At 51.6% G+C, this 26,712-nt stretch overlaps 2 protein-coding genes across 2 annotated transcripts in view; both read right to left on the bottom strand.

Annotated features, from left to right (window-relative positions):
• LOC137150597 (zinc finger protein 184-like) overlaps window positions 1-10,763 on the bottom strand; it is a 34,268-nt gene extending 23,505 nt beyond the window's left edge. The window contains exons 1-7 of the mRNA XM_067544557.1: window positions 10,690-10,763; window positions 9,650-10,006; window positions 8,874-9,000; window positions 7,699-7,854; window positions 7,026-7,139; window positions 6,674-6,784; window positions 1,816-2,932 (exon numbers count right to left, since the gene is read on the bottom strand). Of these exons, the coding sequence (XP_067400658.1) occupies window positions 1,816-2,932; window positions 6,674-6,784; window positions 7,026-7,139; window positions 7,699-7,854; window positions 8,874-9,000; window positions 9,650-10,006; window positions 10,690-10,713 (2,006 nt within the window). The 5' untranslated portion in view covers window positions 10,714-10,763. The remainder of the gene's footprint in view (window positions 1-1,815; window positions 2,933-6,673; window positions 6,785-7,025; window positions 7,140-7,698; window positions 7,855-8,873; window positions 9,001-9,649; window positions 10,007-10,689) is intronic.
• A 1,147-nt stretch (window positions 10,764-11,910) lies between these two features.
• LOC137150596 (zinc finger protein 850-like) overlaps window positions 11,911-26,712 on the bottom strand; it is a 36,816-nt gene continuing 22,014 nt past the window's right edge. Inside the window, exons 11-17 of the mRNA XM_067544556.1 lie at window positions 25,989-26,183; window positions 25,041-25,397; window positions 24,269-24,395; window positions 19,982-20,137; window positions 19,210-19,323; window positions 18,858-18,968; window positions 11,911-18,099 (exon numbers count right to left, since the gene is read on the bottom strand). Of these exons, the coding sequence (XP_067400657.1) occupies window positions 16,970-18,099; window positions 18,858-18,968; window positions 19,210-19,323; window positions 19,982-20,137; window positions 24,269-24,395; window positions 25,041-25,397; window positions 25,989-26,183 (2,190 nt within the window). The 3' untranslated portion in view covers window positions 11,911-16,969. The remainder of the gene's footprint in view (window positions 18,100-18,857; window positions 18,969-19,209; window positions 19,324-19,981; window positions 20,138-24,268; window positions 24,396-25,040; window positions 25,398-25,988; window positions 26,184-26,712) is intronic.

Below are 26,712 nucleotides of genomic sequence, written 5' to 3'. Positions count from 1 at the left end.
ATAGCAGTTAGTCACGGTCAGAGATGCACAGAGGATTATCAGCAGGAAGACAGCCCAGAGAGGGGTTTGGTGAGGAACGACAGACATGCTTTCAGGAAAATCTGTTAGGAAAATACAGGCCCCGAGTCTGCTCTCACTCATATGGACGTAAATCTGACGTAACTCCATGGAAGTCAAAGGAGTAACACTGGCCTCTGTGAGACAAGAGTCAGGCCAAAAGAAGCTGAGACGGAGTAACCCCTATGGGACAGAGGCCATAAGCAATTTCTGTACACACAAGAGATACTTGCAGTACTGCCAACCCCACAGGTTCAAAAATCATGAGTCAGGCCCCCCAAAATCATGATTTAAAAATATAAATGTTGGGTTTCTCTTTGCTGTCTGAAATTTTAGGTTACACTTAGTCACATTTTCAAGATTTTCACCACAACGAGGGACAGAAATGTGGGTTTAAATGAAAACTTAGATCCTCGTGTGATCAGTTGCCTCAAGAAGATGGGGCTTGAAAAACACCCAATCGCCCAAGACAAGACAACAGTGCAGGAGTTAACAGTGTTGTTTGGGGGGAGTGACGGTTCTGCTTCCTGATTAGTGTAAACACATTCAAAGTTACTGAGGAGAAAACCACAGCAATGGGGACTGTAGAAGAGCAGCTGGAAGCAGGAAGCAACAGTAGCCTTTGCCCCACTGCCTGTCCCTACACATTGCAATCGGGTCCATGTTAAAAGTGTGATTTGCTTATTAACGATACTTACAATATCCTGAACACGGTAGCAGGTAACAGGCAGGCTCGCTGCAGTGTAAAGGAATGTGTTTCTATGGATGGGCTCATTCAAAAGGATCCGTTAAGCCTTGGTAACAGTGGACAATGCGAATTACAGCATGTACATAAAAACAGAAGATTAAGCGAGAAACCCTGAAATGGCCGAGGAGGTGTGGGGGGGAAAGGAGGTGGGAACAACTGCCTTCTTGCTCTGAGAGGGATGAGGTGACTGTGTTATCTTTAGGCCTTGAGAGGCACGATCAGATCTGTACGTTACATGCTAAAAAATAGCAAAACCACCACACATGCACCCACCTGCCCACATGAAAAGCTCTACTCTGCTGACCTGCCCAGAGAGCTCTCGGGTCACGACCCTAGGAGAACATCTCCTTGGATTTACCTACTAGCCTCCCATGTGTTCCCCATTTTTCCAGTGTATTTCTCAGTATCTCCCCTCTTTTATTTTACTCCTGAGTCCATCCTCTGCTGGAGTCACTAGAGAATTCAGATATCCTAAAGGAGAGTGAAGACCGAAGCAAGTGTCACACTAATAACAAGAGGAGACCAGACCTCAAAACCACTGTTGGGTGTGCGCCTAGGAGCTGAACTTCAGCTGTCAGCTGATATCCCAAGCAAATGCAATTCAGGCTCGGCCAGTTAGGCCCAGCGATACAGAGTCTATACAGAGTGCCCAGCCCTCTCCGACTCCCAGTCATTCATGTCCCCCCTACTCCTTCCCTCCCGGTGCCTTCCGCCTGCCACTGCATGGGGATTTTTCCCAAGCAGAGTGGTTCCCCTGTGTGTCCCCACAGCACTGTCACTGCGCTTGCAGGTGAGAGAGAAGAATCCCCCCATCTAGTGTCCCTGGTTTCCCTTTCAGTTGGTGACGGAAGGAAGCCCACTGGCTGGCTTTCCACCTCTCCTCCAGGGGCTCACACACACAACCTAATCTGACGGGCTGAAGCGCCCTCTACATCGCAGACGTTTCAACTCCTCCTCTTGGCTTGTGTCCGACTAACACGCACCCGCTGTACGTTCATTCCACTGGCTACCACACATCTTCCATCTTTATGACCAGGAGCCCAGCCTCTGCTTCCTGTCCGGGGCTCCGAGAAACCTCCGGATGCCCTCGCTCTGCGCAGTGCAGACTCTGGTGTTCTTTCAGGGATTCCTCGTATCGGAAGCTTTTCCCACACTGATGTGGCCGCTCTGCAGCATGGAGCTGCTGGTGTGTCTCCAGATCATGCTTCCCCACGAAGCTTTCCCCGCACTGCAGCCCTTCTCCCGGGTCGTTACCCGGGTGGCAGCCAGACCCAGCATGGCTGTTAGCAGCTGGGCTGCCCAGATGGGGGGTCCCTTTCCCGTGGTTGCATTGGTGCTTCATGAAGCTCCTCTTGAGCATGAAGCTCTTGCTGCACTGGGTGCACTGGAAGGGCCGCTCGCCGGTGTGCTGGCGCTGGTGGTTGTGCAGGTATACCTTACGGCTGTAGCTCTTGTCACACCTGGTGCACTTGTAGGGCCACTCCCCGGTGTGGATGCGATAGTGGTTGTTGAGCTTGGACTTCTCGCTGAAGCTGTCCCCGCACTGGGTGCACTTGTAGGGGCGCTCGCCCGTGTGCAGGCGCTGGTGCGAGATGAGCACAGCCTTCTGCCGGAAGCTCTTCCCGCACGCCGTGCACTGGAAGGGCCGCTCGCCCGTGTGCACGCGCTGGTGGTTGAGCAGGTACACCTTGCGGCTGTAGCTCTTCTCACACTCGCTGCACTTGTAGGGCTTCTCCCCGCGGTGGATCATCTGGTGCCGCAGCAGGTCCGACTGGCAGTTGAAGCTCTTCTCGCACTCGGTGCACTTGTAGGGCCGCACCTTGGCGTGGCTCCGCAGGTGCTTGACCAAATTCCCCTTCAGCCGGAAGCTCTTCCCGCATTCGCCGCAGGCAAAGGGCTTTTCTCCTGCCTGCATCACTAAGCCCTTGAGCAGGCCAAAGTCTCGGCCACACTGGGTGGATTTCTCCACGCTGGTGACAGCAGGGTTAGCTAGCTGTGCAGCCGCTCCCTGCTGCAGGCTCTGCAAAACCTCTTCTGATTTCACCGACAAGATGCCGTGCGGCTTCAGCTTCTCCAGACATCCCTCCTGGGGCTTCTCCTTCTCTTTGCGCGCTGTCCCGTCATCTGCTATGATATAGAGAGAGAGCCGGGCATTACTGCTTTGATCTGGAAGGGAACCTCCCATGGCTAAGGGATGCTGTGTAGGAAAAAAACCTGACACTTTTTAATGGCCCAGTGAATCAGGCCCTACTTGAATTGTGGAATGACTGTCAAAAAATTGCAGCTAAATTATGGGCAAGGAATGGAAAAATTACGGAACAGTAATATTGGGCCTTATTATTTGTGGTAATAAAATCCATTATTACTTTTCCACCATTTTTGTGCTGTTGGCTGCCTGGGCTGAGAGCAGGGGCTCCCGCTGTCAGGTCCCGCTGTCAAAACTTCGGTGAAAGCCTAATATTGCGGAGCTGCAATATCCACAACATCACAAGTTAAGTAGGGCCTTATCAATGAATAATTTATAGTGTCAGCATGTGAACTCAATAGACATAAGAACGGCCCTACTGTGTCAGAACAATGGTCCATCTAGCCCAGTGTCCTGTCTTCCAACCATGGCCAGTGCCAGGTGCGTCAGAGGAATGAACAGAACAGGGAATGGTCAAGTGATCTATCCCGTCGCCCATTCCCTGCTTCTGGCAAACAGAGGTTAGGGACACCTCAGAGCATGGCTTTGCATCGCTGTCCATCCTGGCTAATAACCTCTGATGGACCTATCCTCCAGGAACTTATCCAGTTCTTTTTTGAATCCTGTTATAGTCTTGGTCTTCACGACACTGGAGTTCCACAGGTTGACTGTGTGTTGTGTGAAGAAATACTTCCTTTTCTTCGTTTTAAACCTGCTGCCTCTTAATTTAATTTGGTGACCCCCAGTTCTTGTGTTATAAGGAGTAAATAACACAGCCTTATTCACTTTCTCCACACAAGTCACAATTTTATAGACCTCTGTCATATCCCCCCTTAGTCGTCTCTTTTCCAAGGTGAACAGTCCCAGTCTTATTAATCTCTCCTCATATGGAAGCTGTGCCATCCCCCTAATCATTTTAGTTGCCCTTTTCTGTACCTTTTCCAATTCCAATATATCTTTTTTGAGATGGGGCGACCAGATCTGCACGCAGTATTCCAGATGTGGGCATACCATGGATTTATAAAGAGGCAATATGATATTTTCTGTCTTATTATCTGTCCCTTTCCTAATGATTCCCAACATTGTTAGCTTTTTCGACTGCCACTGTACATTGAGTGGATGTTTTCAGAGAACTATCCACAATGACTCCACAATCTCTTTCTTGATTGGTAACAGCTAATTTAGACCCCATCGTTTTATGTGTATAGTTGGGATTAGGTTTTCCAGTGTGCATTACTTTTTATTTATTAACATTGAAATTCAACTGCCATTTTGTTGCCCTATCACCCAGTTTTGTGAGATCCCTTTGTAAGTTTGAGGTGGATCGCTATTTGCAGACATGAATCCAAAGCAATATATTCCGTGCAGAACTAACAATGGGTTTTTCAGCCATTTTCAATTTCTTATAACTTTCATTGTCGCCACTACCGCCGCTTCCAGCTCCTTATTTTAAAAATCTATCCATTTTTACATCACAACTGCATACACACCATGACAACTTTAACCCCGTTAACAAGCTTGCACACATCCGTAAATGACATAAACGCATGTCTAATACAGTGCATACACGCACGGTACATTACCACATATCATCGTATATAGAGCAGTATAAATAAAATATTGTCTGTATGAAATTTTAGTTTGTACTGACTTCACTAGTGCTTTTTATGTAGTGTGTTGTAAAACTAGGCAAATATTTAGATGAGTTGAGATGGAAGTACCCCCAGAGTTATGCATTCCCTTGGTTGAGAACCATGATATAGACCATCCTTGACAGCTGTTTGTCTAAACTTGCTATTAAAAATCTCCAATGACAAATTCCACAACCTCCCAAGGCAATTATTCCAATGCTTAAAGTACCCTGACAGTTAGGAAGCTTTTCCTAATGTCCAACCTAAACCTCCTTTGCTGCAATTTAAGCCCATTGCTTCTTGCCCTATCCTCAGAGGCTAAGGAGAATAATTTTTCTCCCTCCCTTTTATACCAACCTTTTATGTACTTGAAAACTGTTATGATGTCCTCTCTGACTTCTCTTCTCCAGACTAAACAAACCCAATTTTTTCTATCTTCCCTCATAGGTCCTGTTTTCTAGACCTTTAATCATTTTTGTTGCTCTTCTCTGGACTTTCTCCAGTTTGTCCACATCTTTCCTGAAATGTGGCGCCCAGAACTGGATGCAATACCCGAGCTGAGACCGTATCAGCGTGAAGTTGAGCGGAAGAATTACTTCTTGTGTCTTGCTTACAACACTCCTGCTAATAGAGCCCAGAATGAGCTTTGCTTTCTTAGCAACAGCATTACACTGTTGATTCATATTTAGCTTGTGACCCACTATGACCTCCAGATCCCTTTCCGCAGTACTGCTTCGTAGGCAGTCATTTCCCATTTTGTACGTGTGCAACTGATTGTTCCTTCCTAAGTCAAGTACTTTGCATTGTCCTTATTGAATTTCATCCTGTTTATCTCAGACCATTTCTCCAGTTTGTCCAGATCACTTTGAATTTTAAACCTATCCTCCAGAGCACTTGAAACCCCTCCCAGTTTGGTATCATCTGCAAACTTTATAAGTGTACTCTCTCTGCCATTATCTAAATCAGTGATGAAGATATTGAACAGAACTGGACCCAGAACTGATTCCTGCAGGACCCCATTCACTATGCCTTTCCAGCTTGACTGTGAACCCTAGATAACTACTCTCTGGGAATGGTTTTCCAACCAGTTATCTATCCACCTGATAGTAATTCCATCTAGGTGGTATTTCCCCAGTTTGTTTATGAGGTCATGCGAGCCAATATCAAAAGCCTTACCAAAGACAAGATATATCGCATCTACTGCTTCCCCCCTATCCACAAGGCTTGTTACCCTGTCAATGAAAGCTATCAGGTAGGTTTGACATAATTTGTGCTTAACAAATCCATGCTCACTCTTACTTATTACCTTATTATCTTCTAGGTGTTTACAAATTGATTGCTTCTTTGCTCAATTATCTTTCGGGACAGTGAAGTTAAGGTGACTGGTCCATAATTCCCCGGGTTGTGCTTATTCCCCTTTTTATAGACTGGCTCTATATTTGCCCTTGTCCAGTTCTCTGGAATCTTTCCCATCTTCCACAACTCCATTGTTCAGATATCTTCTCAGTCAGCTCCTTGAGTATTGAGTATTTCAGGCATGACTGATGTTATGAGCCTAAAACCATCCCTCCAAGCTGGGTGTCAAGGGTAAACATTCCCACGCAAAAGACCTGGGGGCAGGGAAAGAGGAGGGGCCCTGTTCTTCTGCATCCACCAAACGTTCAGGAAGGTGAAAGACAGGATCAACTGCCCCCCATTACTCCAGACAGGTGGGGAGCTGTGACTGACACCCGCCATCAAGTGATGGCTATACTCTTAGAATGAGGCTATTACTAGACTGTAAGTTCTTTGCGGGCAGAGACTGTCTATTTGTTCTCTGCTCATACAGCACCTAACACAACAGGGCCCTGAGCTGCGACTGCAATACAAATCGTAATTAATGATCATTCAGAACAGGTAAGAACAGCCAGAGCTGGAGGAGCTCCCAGGAGCCACAGGCAGCTACTCCAGTCCCTACCTCCTAGGTGTTTCAATCCCTTAGGGCCCCACGCCTCCTCAGAGCCACTGGGAGTTTTGCACAAGGGCAGCCTGCAGCACCAAGCCATTGCTCACCCATGCTGGGGCCGGTGAGAATTCCTCCTTCCCCGGAGTCCTGCTGCTCGCCAGCATCCAGCTCTTCCTCTTCTTTGATCCAGGTTAAAGTGTCACATGTGGAAACTGGTGCTGATGTTAATAAGAAAGAGAAGCAAATTAGGGGATGTCTTATCGACAGCTACCGACCCCCTTCTACAAAGGATTTGGGGCTAGAGCTGTCTGGGATGGGTAGAGGATCGAGTAACAATCTTTTGTGGAAGGAAGGCAAGACAGATGAGGAAACATGTCCAGCCAGCTGCAGTGACACACGTTGACGGGCCAGGTGCTTTTCACACCCCGCACTGTGTCAGAATTCCAACCCACTGCTCACCTGGGCTGGGCTGCATGGGAAATTCTCTGTCCGCTGAACCCCCGTGACCTCTGATACATAGCTCCTCCCCTCCTTCAGCCCGGGGCAGGATGTCAGGGTTGGAAATGGCATGGCCTATCCACGGAGAAAGAGTTGAGGGGAAATGAGCGTTTTATTCATATTCACCAGGTACATTGATGTGATTTTAAATGTGATCTGAAGAGAGGCAAAGCTGCCCCTGCCACGAGGAATCCCCCATCTCTTCTTCCTCTTGTCCTTAGTGGCTCACTTCTGCAGGGGCAGAGATTAGGGTGAAGAGGGGCCATGGCAGGGGCTGAGACATAGCATGGCGGCATGTAGGATTTAAAGTGCAAATCCAGTTCATGCCAGCAGATCCTTTTAGGGTGCTCAGAGACTCCTGCTGCCAGCCAGGGGTAGTGGTTCACTCAAGGGTGCTCTGGAGCCGCACTACCAACAGGAAGTTCAGTGCCTCATATGCTGACCACAAAGCGCTTCGCGGCCCACTGGCCTGCAGCCCTGCTCCTCTCTGCTTCCTTCAGCTCGTTGGCTCATAAGGAACAAAGCTCTGGGCTCAGCAGCCCTGCCGACGGCTCTGTCACAGCCCGCACCCAAACCCTGCACCTTCAAGTCCCTACAGTGGACGTGGGGGTTTGTGACACTTGGCATAACTCACCTGCTCTGGGCTCCACTGGGATTTCTCTTTCCACCAGCCCTCCTTTCCTCTGGTGTCTCTCCTCTAGTCCTTCCGGGGATTCCCCTTGATCCCCGTCACACGGCTTCTCCCCTCGTTCGATGCAGGACAGAATGTCTGGCTTAGAAACAGCGTAGTCTGTTCATGAAACAGAGTTAAGGGAACATCATGGCCTATTCATTTTCATTGCAAATAATGCTGAATGATTTTAAACTAGTTCCCTTCTCTCACTGGAGCAGACAACAGAGCTGAAGGGAGGCCAGTAACTAATAGGGATCCTGTAAAAAGATACCATTCCTTGTGGAGGTCGGTGCGCTCCCAGCAGAAGAGCCGTAGGTTGCCACATAGAAGGGGAGTTGATACGTGCAGTGGTGTCTGATCCCGTTTGTGTACCTAAAGCTGACAAAGCCTACAGAGCTTACAGTCTGAGGGACTGGTTCTCAACCCGCTGGCTGCTTGTGGGCCAATCAGCGCACAGCCGCGGGCCATGTGACATCCACAGGGCTATACGGATAGTATATACATTGGGTGGATGCGGCCCATGTAACACACGGAGAGCTGCGTGTGCTGCCCACAATGGTAAATAGGCTGAGAACCTCCGTTCTAAATAATAGTCCCATTCTAAATGTACAGTCCTCACTTGATGGCAGGGGTCAGTCACAGCTCCCCACCTGTCCGGGGTAATGGGGGGCAGCTGATCCTGTCTGTCACCTTTCTGGGCATTTGGTGGGATGCAGAAGAACAGGGAGGAAGGCTCTATGCTCTGTTACCAGGTGACACAAAAGAAGAGGTGAACTAACGTACAGTAACTGGAATTCGTTGAGATGTTTTGTCCCCATGGATATGCCACCGTAAGACGCACACACGCCGGGACACTGCGAAGTAGCATCTGCAGGCCTGGTAGAGTGACACCTCGGGCCTCCAAGTAAGGGCATCTAAGGAGGCGTGGACTTGTTGCCGTTCAGTTCCTTCTTGACAGCAGTTTCCAATTCAGTTTTAATAGGAGGGAGTGTGGTATGAGCTGCCTATTCCAAATGCTCTGGGGAGCAGTGATCCACCAGAAATCAAAGGAACTGGAAAACAACCTGGAACTGGAACCAGAGTAGGAATTTCAGAGGTATAGAGTTGCTAATCAGAGAGTGAAAACCGATCCTTACCCAGAGAGATCAGGGTCTCATAGTTCCCCTTCATCACGTTCTTGTAAAGCTCTTTCTGCCATTCATCTAAGTTCTCCCACTCCTGCTCGTTGAAATAGACGGAGACGTCATCAAATGTCACCGGCACCTGGAATCACAAGGGTAACAAGAAGCTCCTGTCTTAGATTATCAGGGCCTGACACAAAGCCCATTGAAGTGATTTCCAGACGCTTTGGAGAAGAACCTTATGGCAGGGAATGTATCTTATGCTGTTCTCCTGAGATGCACCTGCAGCAATAATTTTAGTAGAAAATTTGGGCCAAACTCAGGTAGAAGATAACTGTCTCCTGAAAGGTACGGAGCACCTTCACCTCCCACTGACTAAATGGAGCATTTGCAGGTGGTCTGTTGAGAGCATCTGGTGAACTGGGCACATGGTGCTGGTTCTTGTCTAGGTTTCCAACCAGTTTCCAAATTGCACCAGAAGAAGTGATACATAAGTACGCTCCTAATATAACTTCTCCACATCAGCACTTGCTGGAGATGAACAGCAAATCAGTGACTGAGTGGAACCAGAGCCCAGATGTCCTGACTCTCAGTCCCATACATTATCCACAAAGGACTGGACCAGCTGGGTCTGGCCAGTGAAATACTGGACACCATGAAGCCAGTAAGATCACTCCCTGCATCGCAGCTGTTATAAAGCCCTGAACTAAAGAGCTGGTCTATCCGGAGGATACGAAAACCCGTTCAGTACCCAACTTTCTACCCCTCAGCACTAGCCGGGCTATTGTTACCTTGGGGACTTCTCCCTTCTTGCCTGGGGGCAGTCTTAAGATCCAGAAGTTCCTGTTTCTCAGCAGGTTCTCCATGTTCTCCAGCCTCCTCTGAAGGAAGTTATTCTCCTGGATCAGCGTTCCCAAAACAGCCCACTTCCTCTCCAGCTGGTTACCAAATTCCATGGCTGTCCTCTCACAGGCTGCTAATTTCTTCTCACTTGTCCCTGTTCTCCCCTCTAGATCCAGTAACCGTGTGGCGTGAGACGCCACCTTCCTCTCCACGGCCTGGATGGCAGCCACCACCGTCCACAAGGAGATCTCTGTAGTGTGGTGATGGGCTTCCCCTACCGGAGTCTGTTCAGGGACAGCCGGAGCCTGTTTGCAAGAAGAAAAACAAAGTCAGCACCAGGGAAAAGCCACCCACGGGCCACTCAGCACTAGCTGGGGCTGGATCTTCTCATAGGCGCAGGATCCACACAACGGAACACAGCGGGAAACTATTTCCCTTCTTGGACTGATCGGAGATGGAAACCCCAGTGTCTGACCCATGTTCGGTGGGGAACAGTCAATGGCTTTAGGGCCAAAAGGGACCGTTTGATCATCTGGCCCGACGGCCGGCACCTCACAGGCCATTCGGTTTACCCCGTTACTCTGCACCCCGGCCAGACCTAACCCGCCCCAGCCCCGGGCTGCATCTCGCCGGCAGCTCTGCGGACGGATCCTGGCTCCGGGGCGAGGGCGGCTCCCGCACCCCCGAGAACCGGCCCAGCCGCCCGGGCGGAGCCGGGAGCCCCAAGGAGGCGGGGACCGGGACCGGCTCCGTCCTCCCCCGCACCGATGCCTCGGGGAGGACACGAGCCCCGGGGCGGACGTTAACCCCCCAGCTGCCGGCCCCCCCAGCCGGACCCGGCCCCCCCCAGCCCGGGCCGGGCCCTGCCCCCGGGCGGCCGGCAGAGCAGAGCAGCGCAGCGCTCCCCGCGGGCCGGCTCCCGGGGCTCCCCGCCAGAGGGTTTCCTGCCCCGCTCGGGCCGGGAGTGGAGCCCCCGCCGGGCCCTTACCTGGGCAGCGGCCCGCTCGGCCATGGCCCCGGCCCGGCTCGGCTCTCTCCAGCGGGCCCGGCCCGGCTCCGCTCCGGGCTGGGCAGATCCCGCCCGTCCGCCCAGCGCCTGCCGCCTCCTCGCCAGGGGCCGCCCCGCGGCCGGTCGGAGCCGAGCCGAGCCGAGCCGGAGGGAGCCGCGGCCTCGCTGCTGCTGCTGCAGGGCCCGGGCGGGGAGCGAGGCGGGCAGCGGCCCCTGCCGGCCGGCCGGGATCCCGGCCTGACTCCCGCCTGCCCCGCGCACTCGTTCTCGGAACACGCGCCGCCCATCCCCGTGTCCCCAGACCAGCGGCGGGCCGCCAGCGAAGCCACCGTGGGCACACTGGCAGGGGTATGGCCGGCACACGGGTGGGACAAAGCACCCACTGCCCCGCCGCTTTCTAGTCCCCTGCTCCCCCCGCTCACCTGACCCGAAGGTCTCTCCGGGGGATTTCCAGCCCGTGGCTATTTCTAAGTAGACCAGGTTTGAGAAGAGAGTAAAAGACGCAGTGGGCCTTGGGCTGCTGGGCCTGCCTTAAAACCCTGGGGAGCAGTGGTGGGGTGAGGAGGAAAGAGGCTGAAAATGTTTTTTTACGAGTCATTAGAAAGTTTGCTTGTATCATATTGTCAGTGACTGGGAAGGGGTTTAAAAGAATCTAACTCTAGGCTTTTTGTCTCCCCTCCTCCACCCCACCCCATTTCTGGGTGCTGGGAGTCACCTGCATTTTCCTTTGGAGAGCTGAGGGATATTCCCTTTTCCCTCTCCCCTGATTGTAACGGGCTCAGTACCCTCTTTAGGGACCCCCATGCGCTGGGGATTAGAGATAATAGGCAGCAGGTTTAAAACAAACAAAAGGAAGTACTTCTTCAAACAACACCAGCAACCTGTGAAACTTTTTGTCAGGAGACTTTTGTGACAGCCAAAACTTTAATGGAGTTACAAAAAAAAATAAAATAAAAAATTAGATACGGCCACAGAGGAGAGGTCCGTTGATGGCTAGCAGCTATGATGGCCAGGGACACAGCCCTATTCACGGGCTGTCCCTAAACCTCCCATTGCCTGACACGTCTTGCAATATCCACTGTCAGAAGACAGGATATTGGGCAGATGGACCATTGGTCTGCCCCAGTGCAGCTGTTCTGAGGAGATTGACAACGGGGTTTTTTGTTTACTAATTGTATTGTTCACATAAAGGAGGCACCCTCAATTCTTCAACTTTGCCTTTAGTGCTTCTTATCAATCACAAAATCAGTTTTTAAAACACAGTATCCAAAAGAGCACAGACGTGTGTAAGAAATCATCATACAGAAGATAAATGAAACCTTACAGTAGTCAGAGATGCACACAGAGTTATCAGAAAGAAGGCGTAGCCCAGGGAGGGGCTTGGTGAGGAACAGCCGACATGCTTTCAGGAAAATCTGTTAAGAAAATACAGGCCCTACATCTGCTCTCATACTGGCATAAACTGGACGTAACTCACTGAAGTCAAAGGAGTAACACTGGCCTACATGAGAGAACAGTCAGGCCAAAAGATGCAGAGCTGGAGTAACCCCAACAGGACAGAAGCCTTCAGCAGTCTCTATACAGGGGGAATTTCACCCATGTGATGTAGCCACACAAAAGAGATACTTGCAGTACTGCCAACCCCACAGGTTCAAAAATAGTCTGGCCACCCAAAATCATGATTTTAAAAATAGTAAATGTGGGGTTCTTCCTCTTTGCTGTGTGAGATTTCAGGTTACAGCTGGTCACATTTTTAAGTTTTTCTCCACACGGAGGGACAGAAATGCGGGGTTTTTAAACAAAAACTTAGATCCTCATGCAATCGGTTGCCTTGAGGAGATGGGGCTTAAAAAACACCCAATCGCCCAAGACAAGACAACAGTGCAGGAGTTAACAGTGTTGTTTGGGGGGAGTGACGGTTCTGCTTCCTGATTAGTGTAAACACATTCAAAGTTACTGAGGAGAAAACCACAGCAATGGGGACTGTAGAAGAGCAGCTGGAAGCAGGAAGCAACAGTAGCCTTTGCCCCACTGCCTGTCTCTACACATTGCAATCGGGTCCATGTTAAAAGTGTGATTTGCTTATTAACGATACTTACAATATCCTGAACACGGTAGCAGGCAGGCTCGCTGCAGTGTAAAGGAATGTGTTTCTATGGATGGGCTCATTCAAAAGGATCCGTTAAGCCTTGGTAACAGTGGACAATGCTAATTACAGCATGTACATAAAAACAGAAGATTAAGGGAGAAACCCTGAAATGGCCGAGGTGGGGGGGGGGGAGGGAAGGGAGGTGGGAACAACTGCCTTCTTGCTCTGAGAGGGATGAGGTAACGGTGTTACCTTTGAGCCTTAGGAGTCATGATCAGATCTGTACATGTCACATGATAAGAAATAGCACAAGCACCACACATGCACCCCACCTGCCCAGACAGCTCAAGGGTCATGACTCTTGGGGAACAGCTCTTTGGATTTACCTACTAACCTCCCATGTGTTCCCTTTTTTTCAGGTATTTCTCATTATCTCCCGCCTTTTATTTTATTCCTGAGTCCATCCTTTGTTGGAATCAGAGAATGTTGATGTCCTAAAGGAGAGCGAAGGCTAAAGTGAGTGTCGCATTAGACAATCCAGGAAGTTTTTGGCAAGTGCTGCACACGCAATCCAGGAAGTTTTTGGAGACTGTTGCGGACAACTTCCTCATGCAAGTGCTGGAGGAACCAACTAGGGGCCGTGCTCCTCTTGACCTGCTGCTCACAAACAGGGTAGAATTGGTAGGGGAAGTAGAAGTGGGTCGCAGCCCTGGGCAACAGTGGCCATGACGCGGTTGAGTTCAGGATCCTGACAAAAGGAGGAAAGGAGAGCAGCAGAATATGGTCCCTGGACTTCAGAAAAGCAGACTTTGACTCCGCCTGGGAGCAGATGGGCAGGATCCCTTGGGAGTCTAATATGAGGGGGAAAGGAGTCCAAGAGAGCTGGCTGTATTTTAAAGAAACCTTATTGAGGGTGCAGGAACAAATCATCCCACTGTGCAGAAAGAATAGCAAATATGGCAGGCAACCAGCTTGGCTTAAGAGAAATCTTCAGTGAGCTTAAACACCAAAAGGAAGCTTACAAGAAGTGGAAGCTCATTCAGATGATTAGGGAGGAGTATAAAGACACTGCTCGAGCATGCAGGAGTGAAATCAGGAAGGCCAAAGCACAACTGGAGTTGCAGTAGCAAGGGACGTGAAGGGGAACAAGAAAGGTTTCTGCAGGTATGTTAGCAACAAGGTGGTGAGGGAAAATTTGGGCCCCTTACGGAATGGAGAAAGATAACCTAGTGACAGATGATGTGGGAAAAGCTGAAGTACTCAATGCTTTTTCTTCCCTCTGTCATCACAGACAAGGTCAGATCCCAGACTACTGCACTGGGCAGCCCTGTATGGGGAGGAGGTGAGCAGCCCTCAGTGCTGGAAGAACAGATCCAGGACTATTTAGAAAAGCTGGACATGCACAAGTCCACGGGGCAAAGGGTGCTGAGGGAGTTGGCTGATGTGTTGGGGAAATTGTTTATGATTATTTATGTGTTGTAAATAGGTTTAAATAGTCCTTTGCTAATAAATAAGAGGGCGACCAGGCCAGACTCCATATTGGATCTCAAATCCAAAATGAAGTCAGATAACAGAGATACCAAGACACTGATGCTTGGCGGGATGCCAGCAAGACAAATCTGCCTGGAGACAGGGTAAAAAGGCGGGAAGCCTATAATGTAGAGTGCCGTGTGCACAAGATTGGTGCCGTGTGCATCAGATTGATGCCGTGTGCACCACCCAAAAAGCGGGAAAGATCCCGGCCCATGATTGGCTGATAAAGAAACAAACCAAGCTGATTTAAGGCAGTCAGTGCCACAATTCGGGGCTGTCCGAGTGACAGTGTGGAGAGGGTATGTTTGGTTTGTGCGGGCATCATGATTCGAGGACGAGAAGTAGACAACTGCGGACCAGGCCGAGAAGCGGTCGACTGCGGACCTGGAGCCGAAGTAGACGAATAAGACCAGATCGTGAACAGCGCTCCGTGGACGGAGTGAAGATCGATCGTAAATATCTAAAGACTGAGGGAACCCAGGGTTTGAGGGAACCCATTGTGGGACTTGGGGTTCACCCCCATTACTTGTATTCTTAACTTCAGTGGTTTCTGTGTTATTATTTGTCACCACAATAAATTACCCGTTGATTGGATACCAGCGGTGTGATTTGCAGTCTGTCTCCGGTGATAATCCGGAAGCCAGGGTAAAGAACTTCCCCCGTAACAGATATAATGACCAATGGCTGTGCAATCACTTTGAAAACTCATGATGATTGGGGGAGGACCCAGACTATTGCAAAAAGGCAAATATAATGCCCATCTTCAAAAAGGGAACTACAGACCAGTCAGCCTCACCTCAGTCCCTGAAAAAATCATGGAGCAGGCCCTCAAGAAATCCATTTTGAAGCACTTGGAAGAGAGGAAGGTGATCAGGAACATTCAGCATGGATTCACCAAGGGCAAGTCATGCCTGATCAAACTGATTGCCTACTATGAAGAGGTGACTGGCTGTAGATGTGGGGAAAGAGGTGGACGTGATATACATTGACTTTAGCAAAGCTTTTGATACAGTCTCCTACAGTATTCTTGCCAGCAAGTTGCAGAAGTATGGGCTGGAAGAATGGACTATAAGGTGGATAAAAAGCTGGCTAAGATCCTCAGGCTCAATAGGTAGTGATCAACGGCTCAATGTCTAGTTGGCAGTCAGTAACAAGCAGAGTGTCCAACAGGGTCGGTTCTGAGGTCAGTTTTGTTCAACGTTTTCATTAATGATCTGGAGGATGCGGTGGATTGCACCCTCAGCAAGTTTGCAGATGACACTAAGCTGGTGGGAGTGGTAGATATGCTGGAGGGTAGGGATAGGATACAGAGGGAATGTAGGCAAACTGGAGGATTGGGCCACAAGGAATCTGATGAGGTTCAACAAGGACAAGTGCAGAGTCCTGCACATAGGATGGAAGTATCCTATCAACTGCTACAGACTGGGGACCGACTGGCTAGGCAGCAGTTCTGCAGAAAAGGACCTGGGGGTTACAGTGCTGGATATGAGTGCTGGATACAGAAGCTGGATATGAGTCAGCAGCGTGCCCTGGTTGCCAAGAAGGCTAACGGCATATTGGGCTGCATTAGTAGGAGCATTGCCAGCAGATCACGGGAAGTGATTAATCCCCTCTATTCAGCACTTTTGAGGCCACATTTGGAGTATTGTGTCCAGTTTTGGGCCCCCTACTACAGGAAGGATGTGGACAAATTGGAGAGATTCCAGCGAAGAGCAAGAAAAATGATTAGGGGGCTGGAGCACAAGACTTATGAGGAGAGGCTGAGGGAACTGGGCTTGTTTAGTCTGCAGAAGAGACGAATGAGGGAGGATTTGATAATGGTCTTCAACTACCTAAAGGAGGACTCCAGGGAAGGTAAAACTAGACTGTTCTCAGTGGTGGCAGATGACAGAACAAGGAGCAATGGTCTCAAGTTGCAGTGGGGGAGGTCTAGGTTGGACATTAGGAAAAAGTTTTTTATTAGGAGGGTGGTGAAGCACTGGAATGGGTTACCTAGGGAGGTGGTGGAATCTCCATCTTTAGAGGTTTTTAAGGCCTGGCTTGACAAAGCCCTGGCTGGGATGATTTAGTTGGGCTTGGTCCTGTTTTGACGAGATGACCTCCTGAGGTCCCTTTCAAACTGAATATTCTATGACTAGTAACAAGAGCAGACCAGAACTCTGAAACTACTTTTGGACATGGCCCTTGGGGCTGAACTTCAGCTGTCAGCGTGTGTCCCATGCAACTGTACTTCAGTCTAGGCCAGTGAAGCCCAGCGACAGGACTTCTATACAGAGTGCCCAGCCCTCTGACTCCCAGTCATTCATGTCCCCCCTACTTCTTCCCTCCCAGTGCCTTCCGCCTGCCACTGCATGGGGATTTTTCCCAAGCAGAGAGTGCTTCCCCTGTGTGTCCCCACAGCACTGTCACTGCGCTTGCAGGTGAGAGAGAAGAATCCCCCCCATCTAGTGTCCCTGGTTTCCCTTTCAGTTGGTGACGGAAGGAAGCCCACTGGCTGGCTTTCCACCTCTCCTCCAGGGGCTCACACACACAACCTAATCCGACGGGCTGAAGCGCCCTCTACATCGCAGACGTTTCAACTCCTCCTCTTGGCTTGTGTCCGACTAACACGCACCCGCTGTACGTTCATTCCACTGGCTACCACACATCTTCCATCTTTATGACCAGGAGCCCAGCCTCTGCTTCCTGTCCGGGGCTCCGAGAAACCTCCGGATGCCCTCGCTCTGCGCAGTGCAGACTCTGGTGTTCTTTCAGGGATTCCTCGTATCGGAAACTTTTTCCACATGTGACACACCGATGTGGCCGCTCTGCAGCATGGAGCTGCTGGTGTGTCTCCAGATCATGCTTCCCCGCGAAGCTTTCCCAGCACTGCAGCCCTTCTCCCGGGTCGTTACCCGGGTGGCAGCCAGACCCAGCATGGCTGTTAGCAGCTGGGGTGCCCAGATGGGGGGTCCCTTTCCCGTGGTTGCATTGGTGCTTCATGAAGCTTCTCTTGAGCATGAAGCTCTTGCTGCACTGGGTGCACTGGAAGGGCCGCTCGCCGGTGTGCTGGCGCTGGTGGTTGTGCAGGTATACCTTACGGCTGTAGCTTTTGTCACACCTGGTGCACTTGTAGGGCCACTCCCCGGTGTGGATGCGATAGTGGTTGTTGAGCTTGGACTTCTCGCTGAAGCTGTCCCCGCACTGGGTGCACTTGTAGGGGCGCTCGCCCGTGTGCAGGCGCTGGTGCGAGATGAGCACAGCCTTCTGCCGGAAGCTCTTCCCGCACGCCGTGCACTGGAAGGGCCGCTCGCCCGTGTGCACGCGCTGGTGGTTGAGCAGGTACACCTTGCGGCTGTAGCTCTTCTCACACTCGCTGCACTTGTAGGGCTTCTCCCCGCGGTGGATCATCTGGTGCCGCAGCAGGTCCGACTGGCAGTTGAAGCTCTTCTCACACTCGGTGCACTTGTAGGGCCGCACCTTGGCGTGGCTCCGCAGGTGCTTGACCAAATTCCCCTTCAGCCGGAAGCTCTTCCCGCATTCGCCGCAGGCAAAGGGCTTTTCTCCTGCCTGCATCACTAAGCCCTTGAGCAGGCCAAAGTCTCGGCCACACTGGGTGGATTTCTCCACGCTGGTGACAGCAGGGTTAGCTAGCTGTGCAGCCGCTCCCTGCTGCAGGCTCTGCAAAACCTCTTCTGATTTCACCGACAAGATGCCGTGCGGCTTCAGCTTCTCCAGACATCCCTCCTGGGGCTTCTCCTTCTCTTTGCGCGCTGTCCCGTCATCTGCTATGATATAGAGAGAGAGCCAGGCATTACTGCTTTGATCTGGAAGGGAACCTCCCATGGCTAAGGGATGCTGTGCAGAAAAATCTGACACTTTTTAATGGCCCAATGAATAACTTATAGCGTCAGCATATGAACTCAACAGACCTAAAGCAGGGCTCATTTTGGCTTGAAATCTGTTGTCCTAGGCAGCACAATTTGTGTTGTATGTCATTACACATCTAACCTGCTCTCCTCCTGCATAACGCCATGACTGATGTTATGAGCCTGAAACCACCCCTCCAAGCTGGGTGTCAAGGGTAAACATTCCCCTGCAGAAGGCCTGGGGGCAGGGAAAGAGGAGGGGCCCTGTTCTTCTGCATCCACCAAACGTTCAGGAAGGTGAAAGACAGGATCAACTGCCCCCCGTTACTTCAGATAGGTGGGGAGCTGTGATTGACACCCGCCATCAAATGATGGCTATACTCTTAGAATGAGGCTATTACTAGACTAAGTTCTTGGGGGCAGAGACTGTCTATTTTTTCTGTGTTTATACAGCACCTAACACAACAGGGCCCTGAGCTGCGACTGCAATACAAATCGTAACTAATGATCATTCAGAACAGGTAAGAACAGCCAGAGCTGGAGGAGCTCCCAGGAGCCACAGGCAGTTACTCCAGTCCCTACCTCCTAGGTGTTTCAATCCCTTAGGGCCCCACTCCTCCTCAGAGCCACTGGGAGTTTTGCACAAGGGCAGCCTGCAGCACCAAGCCATTGCTCACCCATGCTGGGGCCGGTGAGAATTCCTCCTTCCCCCAAGTCCTGCTGGTCGCCAGCATCCAGCTCTTCCTCTTCTTTGATCCAGGTTAAAGTGTCAGATGTGGAAACTGGTGCTGATGTTAATGAGAAAGAGAAGCAAATTAGGGGATGTCTTATCGACAGCTACCAACCACCTTCTACAAAGAATTTGAGGCTAGAGCTGTCTGGGACTGGTAGAGGATAGAGTAACAATCTTTTGTGGAAGGAAGGCAAGACAGATGAGGAAACATGTCCAGCCAGATGCAGTGACACACGTTGACAGGCCAGGTGCTTTTCACACCCCGCACTGTGTCAGAATTCCAACCCACTGCTCACCTGGGCTGGGCTGCATGGGAAATTCTCTGTCCGCTGATCCCATCTGGCCCCTGCTACGTGGCTCCTCCCGTCCTTCAGCCCGGGGCAGGATGTCAGGGTTGGAAATGGCATGGCCTATCCACGGAGAAAGAGTTGAGGGGAAATGAGCGTTTTATTCATATTCACCAGGTACATTGATGTGATTTTAAATGTGATCTGAAGAGAGGCAAAGCTGGTGACCCTCAGGAAAGCATATCTCTGCTAGGAAATGGGTAGCTTTTTGCATGGCCACCTGAGGAATCCCCCCATCCGGTGATATTGTCGTCTCCCGTGCTACACAACTGCCCCTGCCACGCCCACTCTTCTTCCTCTTGTCCTCAGTGGCTCACTTCTGCAGGGGCAGAGATTAGGGTGAAAGGGGCCATGGCAGGGGCTGAGACATAGCATGGCGGCATGTAGGATTTAAAGTGCAAATCCAGTTCATGCCAGCAGATCCTTTTAGGGCGCTCAGAGACTCCTGCTGCCAGCCAGGGGTAGTGGTTCACTCAAGCGTGCTCTGGAGCCGCACTACCAACAGGAAGTTCAGTGCCTCATATGCTGACCACAAAGCGCTTCGCGGCCCACTGGCCTGCAGCCCTGCTCCTCTCTGCTTCCTTCAGCTCGTTGGCTCATAAGGAACAAAGCTCTGGGCTCAGCAGCCCTGCCGACGGCTCTGTCACAGCCCGCACCCAAACCCTGCACCTTCAAGTCCCTACAGTGGACGTGGGGGTTTGTGACACTTGGCATAACTCACCTGCTCTGGGCTCCACCGGGATTTCTCTTTCCACCAGCCCTCCTTTCCTCTGGTGTCTCTCCTCTAGTCCTTCCGGGGATTCCCCTTGATCCCCGTCACATGGCTTCTCCCCTCGTTCGATGCGGGACAGAATGTCTGGCTTAGAAACAGCGTAGTCTGTTCATGAAACAAAGTTGAGGGAACATTATGGCCTATTCATTTTCATTGCAAATAATGCTGAATGATTTTAAACTAGTTCCCTTCTCTCACTGGAGCAGACAACAGAGCTGAAGGGAGGCCAGTAACTAATAGGGATCCTGTAAAAAGATACCATTCCTTGTGGAGGTCGGTGCGCTCCCAGCAGAAGAGCCGTAGGTTGCCACATAGAAGGGGAGTTGACATACGCAGTGGTGTCTGAACCCATTTGTTTGTTTACCTAAACCTGGAAAAAGCCTACAGAACCCCTTCGAGGCCACAGCCATTCAGGGAGGAACGTCCAATGCTGTATTACCAGGTGACACAAAAGGAGGTTTCTTACCTTACCGGAACTTGAGTACTTCTTTAGGTGTTGTGTGCCTAAGGGTGTGCTCACTGCAGGATGCGTCCATGCCCCTGTGCTCTCAACCAGGGATTGCAAAGCAGTGTCTGCAGGCTTGAGCAGAGCGGCACATGGTGCCTTCAAACAAGGACATACAAGGAGGCATGGACTTGTCACCACCCAGTTCCTTCTTGAAACTGCAGCCGAGCCTCTGCAGCTGACAGGAAGGAAGGCATGAGGCGCAGCACCCGTGGGGACATAACATCTCAAAGAACTCAAAGTCCTATAAGGTACAGAACCTCTCCTCTTCCTCCGAGCGTACGTCCCTTTGGGTGCTCCAGCGGGGGATTCACACGCAGTAACTCGACAGGGAGACAAGTCCAAGATAGTTCGGAGGACTGCGTATCATCCCTAGACGTAGGTAGGAGGGCATAATGCTTGAAGGTGTGACTGGAAGGCTAAGTCGCAGTCCAACAGTTTTCTGTTATGGGAATGTCCTTCAGCAGAACTCTAGCTGTGCACTGAATGCTGGAGCAGCATGCTGGCACTCTGCGCGGGGGCGGCACTCCAGTGTGTTCTGAAATGCAACCCGAAACCTCGTAGCCAGTCTGAGGAAATAGGCTGTCCCTTCATCCTCTCTGCAGGGGATATAAATAACCTTGGAGAAGCCCAGAAGGTCTTAGTCCTGTCAAGATAGAAGGCGTGACCCCTTCTGACATCTAGAGTAAGTCAGCTGTCTCCTCTCCGGAGCCATGCCGGTTTGGGTAAAACACTGATGGTGGATCTCTTGATTAATGTGGCACTCTGAAGGGACCTGAGCAAGGAAGCGAGGGTGGGGATGCGGTGCATATAGAAGTTAGGAAATGGTGGGTCTGCCATAACAGCACTGAGCTCTTCCATTCTTTAAGAGATGGCTATAAGGAACTCAGTCTTGAGGGACAGGTGGAGGAGAGAACAGGTGACCATAGGTACAAAACAGGGCTCTCTCAGACCATTGAGAACCAAATTAAGATCCCACTGGAGATCCAGAGTCTCTACTGGTGGAAACAAGTTTTGTAACCCCTTGAGAAAACTGGCATGAGTGAGGTGGGCAAAAACCAAGAAGCCCTCAATGGGAGCGCGGAAGGCTGTGAGAACAGCCAAATGTACTTTGACTAAGGCTAGGTCCACACTATAAACTTACACTGGTATAACTACATTGCTCAGGGGTGTGAAAACTGTCGCTCAGGGGGTTGTGGATTTTTCACACCGCTGAGAGAAACAGTTTAGCGACCTTACTCCCAGTGGAGACAGCGCTGTGGCAACGGAGGGACACAACTACCGCCTCTCGCGGAGGTGGATTAACTAGGCTGATGGGAGAAGCTCCCCCATTGGCATAGACCTGCCCTGACTTTACTGACACACCTTGTGTCTTCAAATCCAGCAGGCAACCTAGACTGGGAGAGTGAATGTCTGACGCTTGAAAAGATTGGAATTGAAGCCTTTCCACTGCTGAATGCAAGTTTTGCAAGTACTAGTTTTCCTGCTAGATAGGAGCAATGACTGCACCTTATCCAAACGGGTTAACTCCATGCTCAAAAACCTTCTAGACTGACACGGCACTGGCAGGTACTGAGGTCTCTTTCTGACTGGCACCCTATAAAACTGTTCACTAAGGCGACCCCAGGAATTCCAGGAAGCCCACGGAGGGGGCTGATAGGGGAAGATCCCCAGGTATGTTTGTAACCCTTGGATGTGGAGCACCTGAGCACTCCTCAGAATAGTGGCTCAGCAGGATGTGATGGTAGAGTGCTGAAAAAGAGCCTGTAGCAAGACCTCAGATTCCAAAGGAGTATCATCCCCTGGGCTGAAAGGGGGAGCACCAGACACAGGTGCCGGCAGGGGAGGCTGGACGTCTGACTGGCGTTCAGTCCAGGAGGACTGTGGTTGCAGGTGTCTAAGCAGCACCAGGGAAGGAGCTTTTGTAGAGGTCAGTAACGGGAGACTCCTGTTTCTCAGGGATGAAAAGACCCTCCGGAGAGAGAAACCTGGAGGGTGCTGCAGGCTACGGTAGGTGAAAGTCTGAGTTTGTAGCAGAGCCTGGAGAAGGGCTCAGTGCCAAGGTGGAGAGTGCGGTACCGGGGAGGGTTGTGACAGAACTTCTCTGACCTCAGAGCTCTGGGCAGGGAAGGTTTAGCTGATTTAGTTGGGGCTGGACTAGATGAGATCCCTTCCATCCCTAGTATTCTAGGATTCTAAGGTGACGGTACCGGAGTGCGAGTAGGAGGCCTGTGCACATCTCAGTGCCGAGAGGGGTCAGTTGGTACCGAGGTAGATGGCTCCCTGGGCTGTCTATTAGCTGACTGCCCCACTTGTTGCTTTTTATGCAGTGCCAGCGGCTCGGTCCCTGAATCAGACCGAGCCTCAGCTGTGTCCTGTGAGGGACGCAAGTTCTCCTTAGAGTGGGATTTAGGGGGTGACCCACCCATCTTTCTTGTTTCCCTGAGAGGGGCAAGAGGCTTCTTCTTTTTCGTAGAATTCCTCGCCTCTTGAGGTGCTGCTGGAGCTGCCACAGCCACTGGAGCAGCCTGGGATGTTGAGGCCGATGTACGGAGGGCGATATGGGTCCTCCCAGGGCTAGTGAGCGTTCCATTAGAAGGAGCTTCAGTCTAGCCTCTCTGAGACCTGCCTTTAAACCCTGAACTGATCTTACCCTTTGACAGGACGTGGGCGCCTTCAAGGCGGCTCGAATGCCCGTCACTGCAAGGGAAAGACCTGTGGCAGGTCTGGCAGGACAAACCCCGGAAACTTTGGCATCATGCAGAGTACTAATACACCAAAACAGACGACAAAAAGAAAAAGGAGGCGGAGCCCTCCTTCCAAGACAGCTGCATTAAAACTAAAAGCAGAAATAAAACACCACACAAATAAAGCAAACACTCAGAATAAATCACTGTGTTAAGAAAGGCAGGAAGCTGAGAATCAGCGGACATGCTACCACTCATCTACCCTACCTGAACTGACTTTGTTAGCACTTTGCCCTCCCCATTGTTCTGTTTCTTACCCTTGAATGTATATATACACCTCTTATCTGTGATTTCCACTCCATGCATCTGACGAAGTGGGTTGCAGTCCACGAATGCTTATGCCTGCAGAAATTTGCTAGTCTTTATGGTGCTACAGGACTCTCCTTGTTTTTGCGGTATACCTTTGCTGCTACCCCTCTGGAACTTTTCACAATGGTAGGACTGAGATTTTAAATAGACAGAAATCTGATTTTACCACAGGATGGGGTGATCTGGCACTTTAAGGAAACGAAGGATGGTCTTGTATTTCAGGCACTGGCCTGCAACTCAGAAGACCTGGGTTCAATTCCTGGCTCGGCCACAGACACCTTGTGTGACCTCAGGCAAGTCACTTAACCTTGCTGAACCATGATCCAAAGCCCACAGAAGTCAACAGGAGACTTTACATATACTTTCAAGGCTTTGGGAAAACTAGATATTAGAATAAAAGAGGCATCTCAGCTATAAATAGGCTTCTCATGTACTCTACAGCATGTATCCATAACGGTTATCTGCAGCGAGAAAGCATTGGACCAGATTTACATCTGCAGTTTCCAATTTAGTTTTAATAGGAGGGTGTGTGGTATGAGCTGCCTATTACAAATGCTCTGGGGAGCAGTGATCCACCAGAAATCAAAGGAACTGGAACACAACCTGGAACTGGAACCGGAGGCAGAATTTCAGAGGTATAGAGTTGCTAAACAGAGAGTGAAAACTCATCCTTACCCAGAGAGATCAGGGTCTCATAGTTCCCCTTCATCACGTTCTTGTAAAGCTCTTTCTGCCATTCATCTAAGTTCTCCCACTCCTGCTTGTTGAAATAGACGGAGATGTCATCAAATGTCACCGGCACCTGGAATCACAAGGGTAACAAGAAGCTCCTGTCTTAGACTATAAGGGCCTGACACAAAGCCCATTGAAGTGAATACCATTGACTTCCAGGGAATGTCTCTTATGCTGTACTCCGAGATGGATGAAGTCTGGAGCAATAATTTAAGCAGGAGCTTTGAAAAGCCAGGCCTAAATTCTGGTAGAAGATAACTGTCTCCTGAAAGGTGCCAAGCACCCTCACCTCCCACTGACTAAATGGAGCATTTGCAGGTGGTCTGTTGAGAGCATCTGGTGAACTGGGCACATGGTGCTGGTTCTTGTCTAGGTTTCCAACCAGTTTCCAAATTGCACCAGAAGAAGTGATACATAAGTACGCTCCTAACACAACTTTTCCACATCAGCACTTGCTGGTGATGAACAGCAAATCAGTGACTGAGTGGAACCAGAGCCCAGATGTCCTGACTCTCAGTCCCGTACATTATCCACAAAGGACTGGACCAGCTGGGTCTGGCCAGTGAAATACTGGACACCATGAAGCCAGTAAGATCACTCCCTGCATCGCAGCTGTTATAAAGTGGTGAACTAAAGAACTTGTCTATCCGGAGGATACGAAAACCCGTTCAGTACCCAACTTTCTACCTCTCAGCACTAGCCGGGCTATTGTTACCTTGGGGACTTCTCCCTTCTTGCCTGGGGGCAGTCTTAAGATCCAGAAGTTCCTGTTTCTCAGCAGGTTCTCCATGTTCTCCAGCCTCCTCTGAAGGAAGTTATTCTCCTGGATCAATGTTCCCAAAATAGCCCACTTCCTCTCCAGCTGGCTACCAAATTCCATGGCTGTCCTCTCACAGGCTGCTAATTTCTTCTCACTTGTCCCTGTTCTCCCCTCTAGATCCAGTAACCGTGTGGCGTGAGACGCCACCTTCCTCTCCACGGCCTGGATGGCAGCCACCACCGTCCACAAGGAGATCTCTGTAGTGTGGTGATGGGCTTCCCCTGCCGGAGTCTGTTCAGGGACAGCCGGAGCCTGTTTGCAAGAAGAAAAACAAAGTCAGCATCAGGGAAAAGCCACCCACGGGCCACTCAGCACTAGCTGGGGCTGGATCTTCTCATAGGCGCAGGATCCACACAACGGAACACAGCGGGAAACTATTTCCCTTCTTGGACTGATCGGAGATGGAAACCCCAGTGTCTGACCCATGTTCGGTGGGGAACAGTCAATGGCTTTAAAAAGTCAGGGCAGGATCTGGGCGGGGGGTGAAGCCCGAAGCTCTGCGGGGGGGGGGGATCGTGGTTTGTTTATGAAAAGTCCAAACCGGGTTCCCGGCACAGAAGGTTTGAGACCCACCGAGCCGGTGTGTCCCGGCCGCCGGGCCGGGCCTGTCCGTCACACCCCGCCCAGCCGAACCGGGCCTGTCCACCGCGCCAGGACCCGGCTCCCCCGGCCAGACTTAACCGGTCCTGCCGCCCGGGCGGAGCCGGGAGCCCCAAGGAGGCGGGGACCGGGACCGGCTCCGTCCTCCCCCCCCGCGCCGATGCCTCGGGGAGGACACGAGCCCCGGGGCGGACGTTAACCGGCCCCCCCAGCCGGAGCTCGGCACCCAGCCCGGGCCCTTACCTGGGCAGCGGCCCGCTCGGCCATGGCCCCGGCCCGGCTCCGCGCCCGGCAGATCCCGCCCGTCCGCCCGGCGCCTGCCGCCTCCTCGCCCGCGGCCGGTCGGAGCCGAGCCGGTACCTCAGCCGCGGCCTGGCGCTGGCCAAGAGAAGCGCCCGGCGCTGGCCAGGCAGGGCCGCCTCGAGCGGACAGCGCCACCTGCAGGGCGCGGCGGAGAAACGCAGCTATGGACGCGGGCGGCTCAGCCCTGAAGAGCGGCCTGTGAAGACATCCCCCGCCCCGCCCCCCCTTCACTAGGGAGCGCAGCGCAGCTCAGCCAGGGCTTGGCCCCGTCACCCCACGGGCAGGTCCAGGCCGCAGCCCCGCTGGGGGGCCAGACAGTCCGATAGCACAGGGAGGGAGCAACTCAGGGAGGGCCCCGCCTGTATGAGGGGGGGGGGGGGGAGAAGATGCTGCAGGGAGCGTGGGGGAGGGCAGGGGCTCAGCCCCCCTAGCCTGGCTCTTGTGATCAGGGGCATTACCTCAGTGGGGCGACTTCCCACCCAGCCCTGCGCTCCCTGGCACACAGACCCACCTCCTGCAGCAGGGGCCGGAGTTTTGCAGCCCTTGAGTCTCAAAGAGATTCTAGGCCGGATCCTCGGCTGGCAGAAAGCAGCCTGGCACTCCGAGACTTTCCTCCCGCACATCACAGGCCACAGACCCGCACCCCCCCACTCCTCTCAGACCC

Source organism: Emydura macquarii, unplaced genomic scaffold, assembly GCF_026122565.2.
Source record: "Emydura macquarii macquarii isolate MOO-44397 ecotype Brisbane River unplaced genomic scaffold, CSIRO-AGI_Emac_v2 contig_973, whole genome shotgun sequence".
Classification (NCBI taxonomy): Eukaryota; Metazoa; Chordata; order Testudines; family Chelidae; genus Emydura; species Emydura macquarii.
This window is presented reverse-complemented; position numbering and strand designations above follow the sequence as displayed.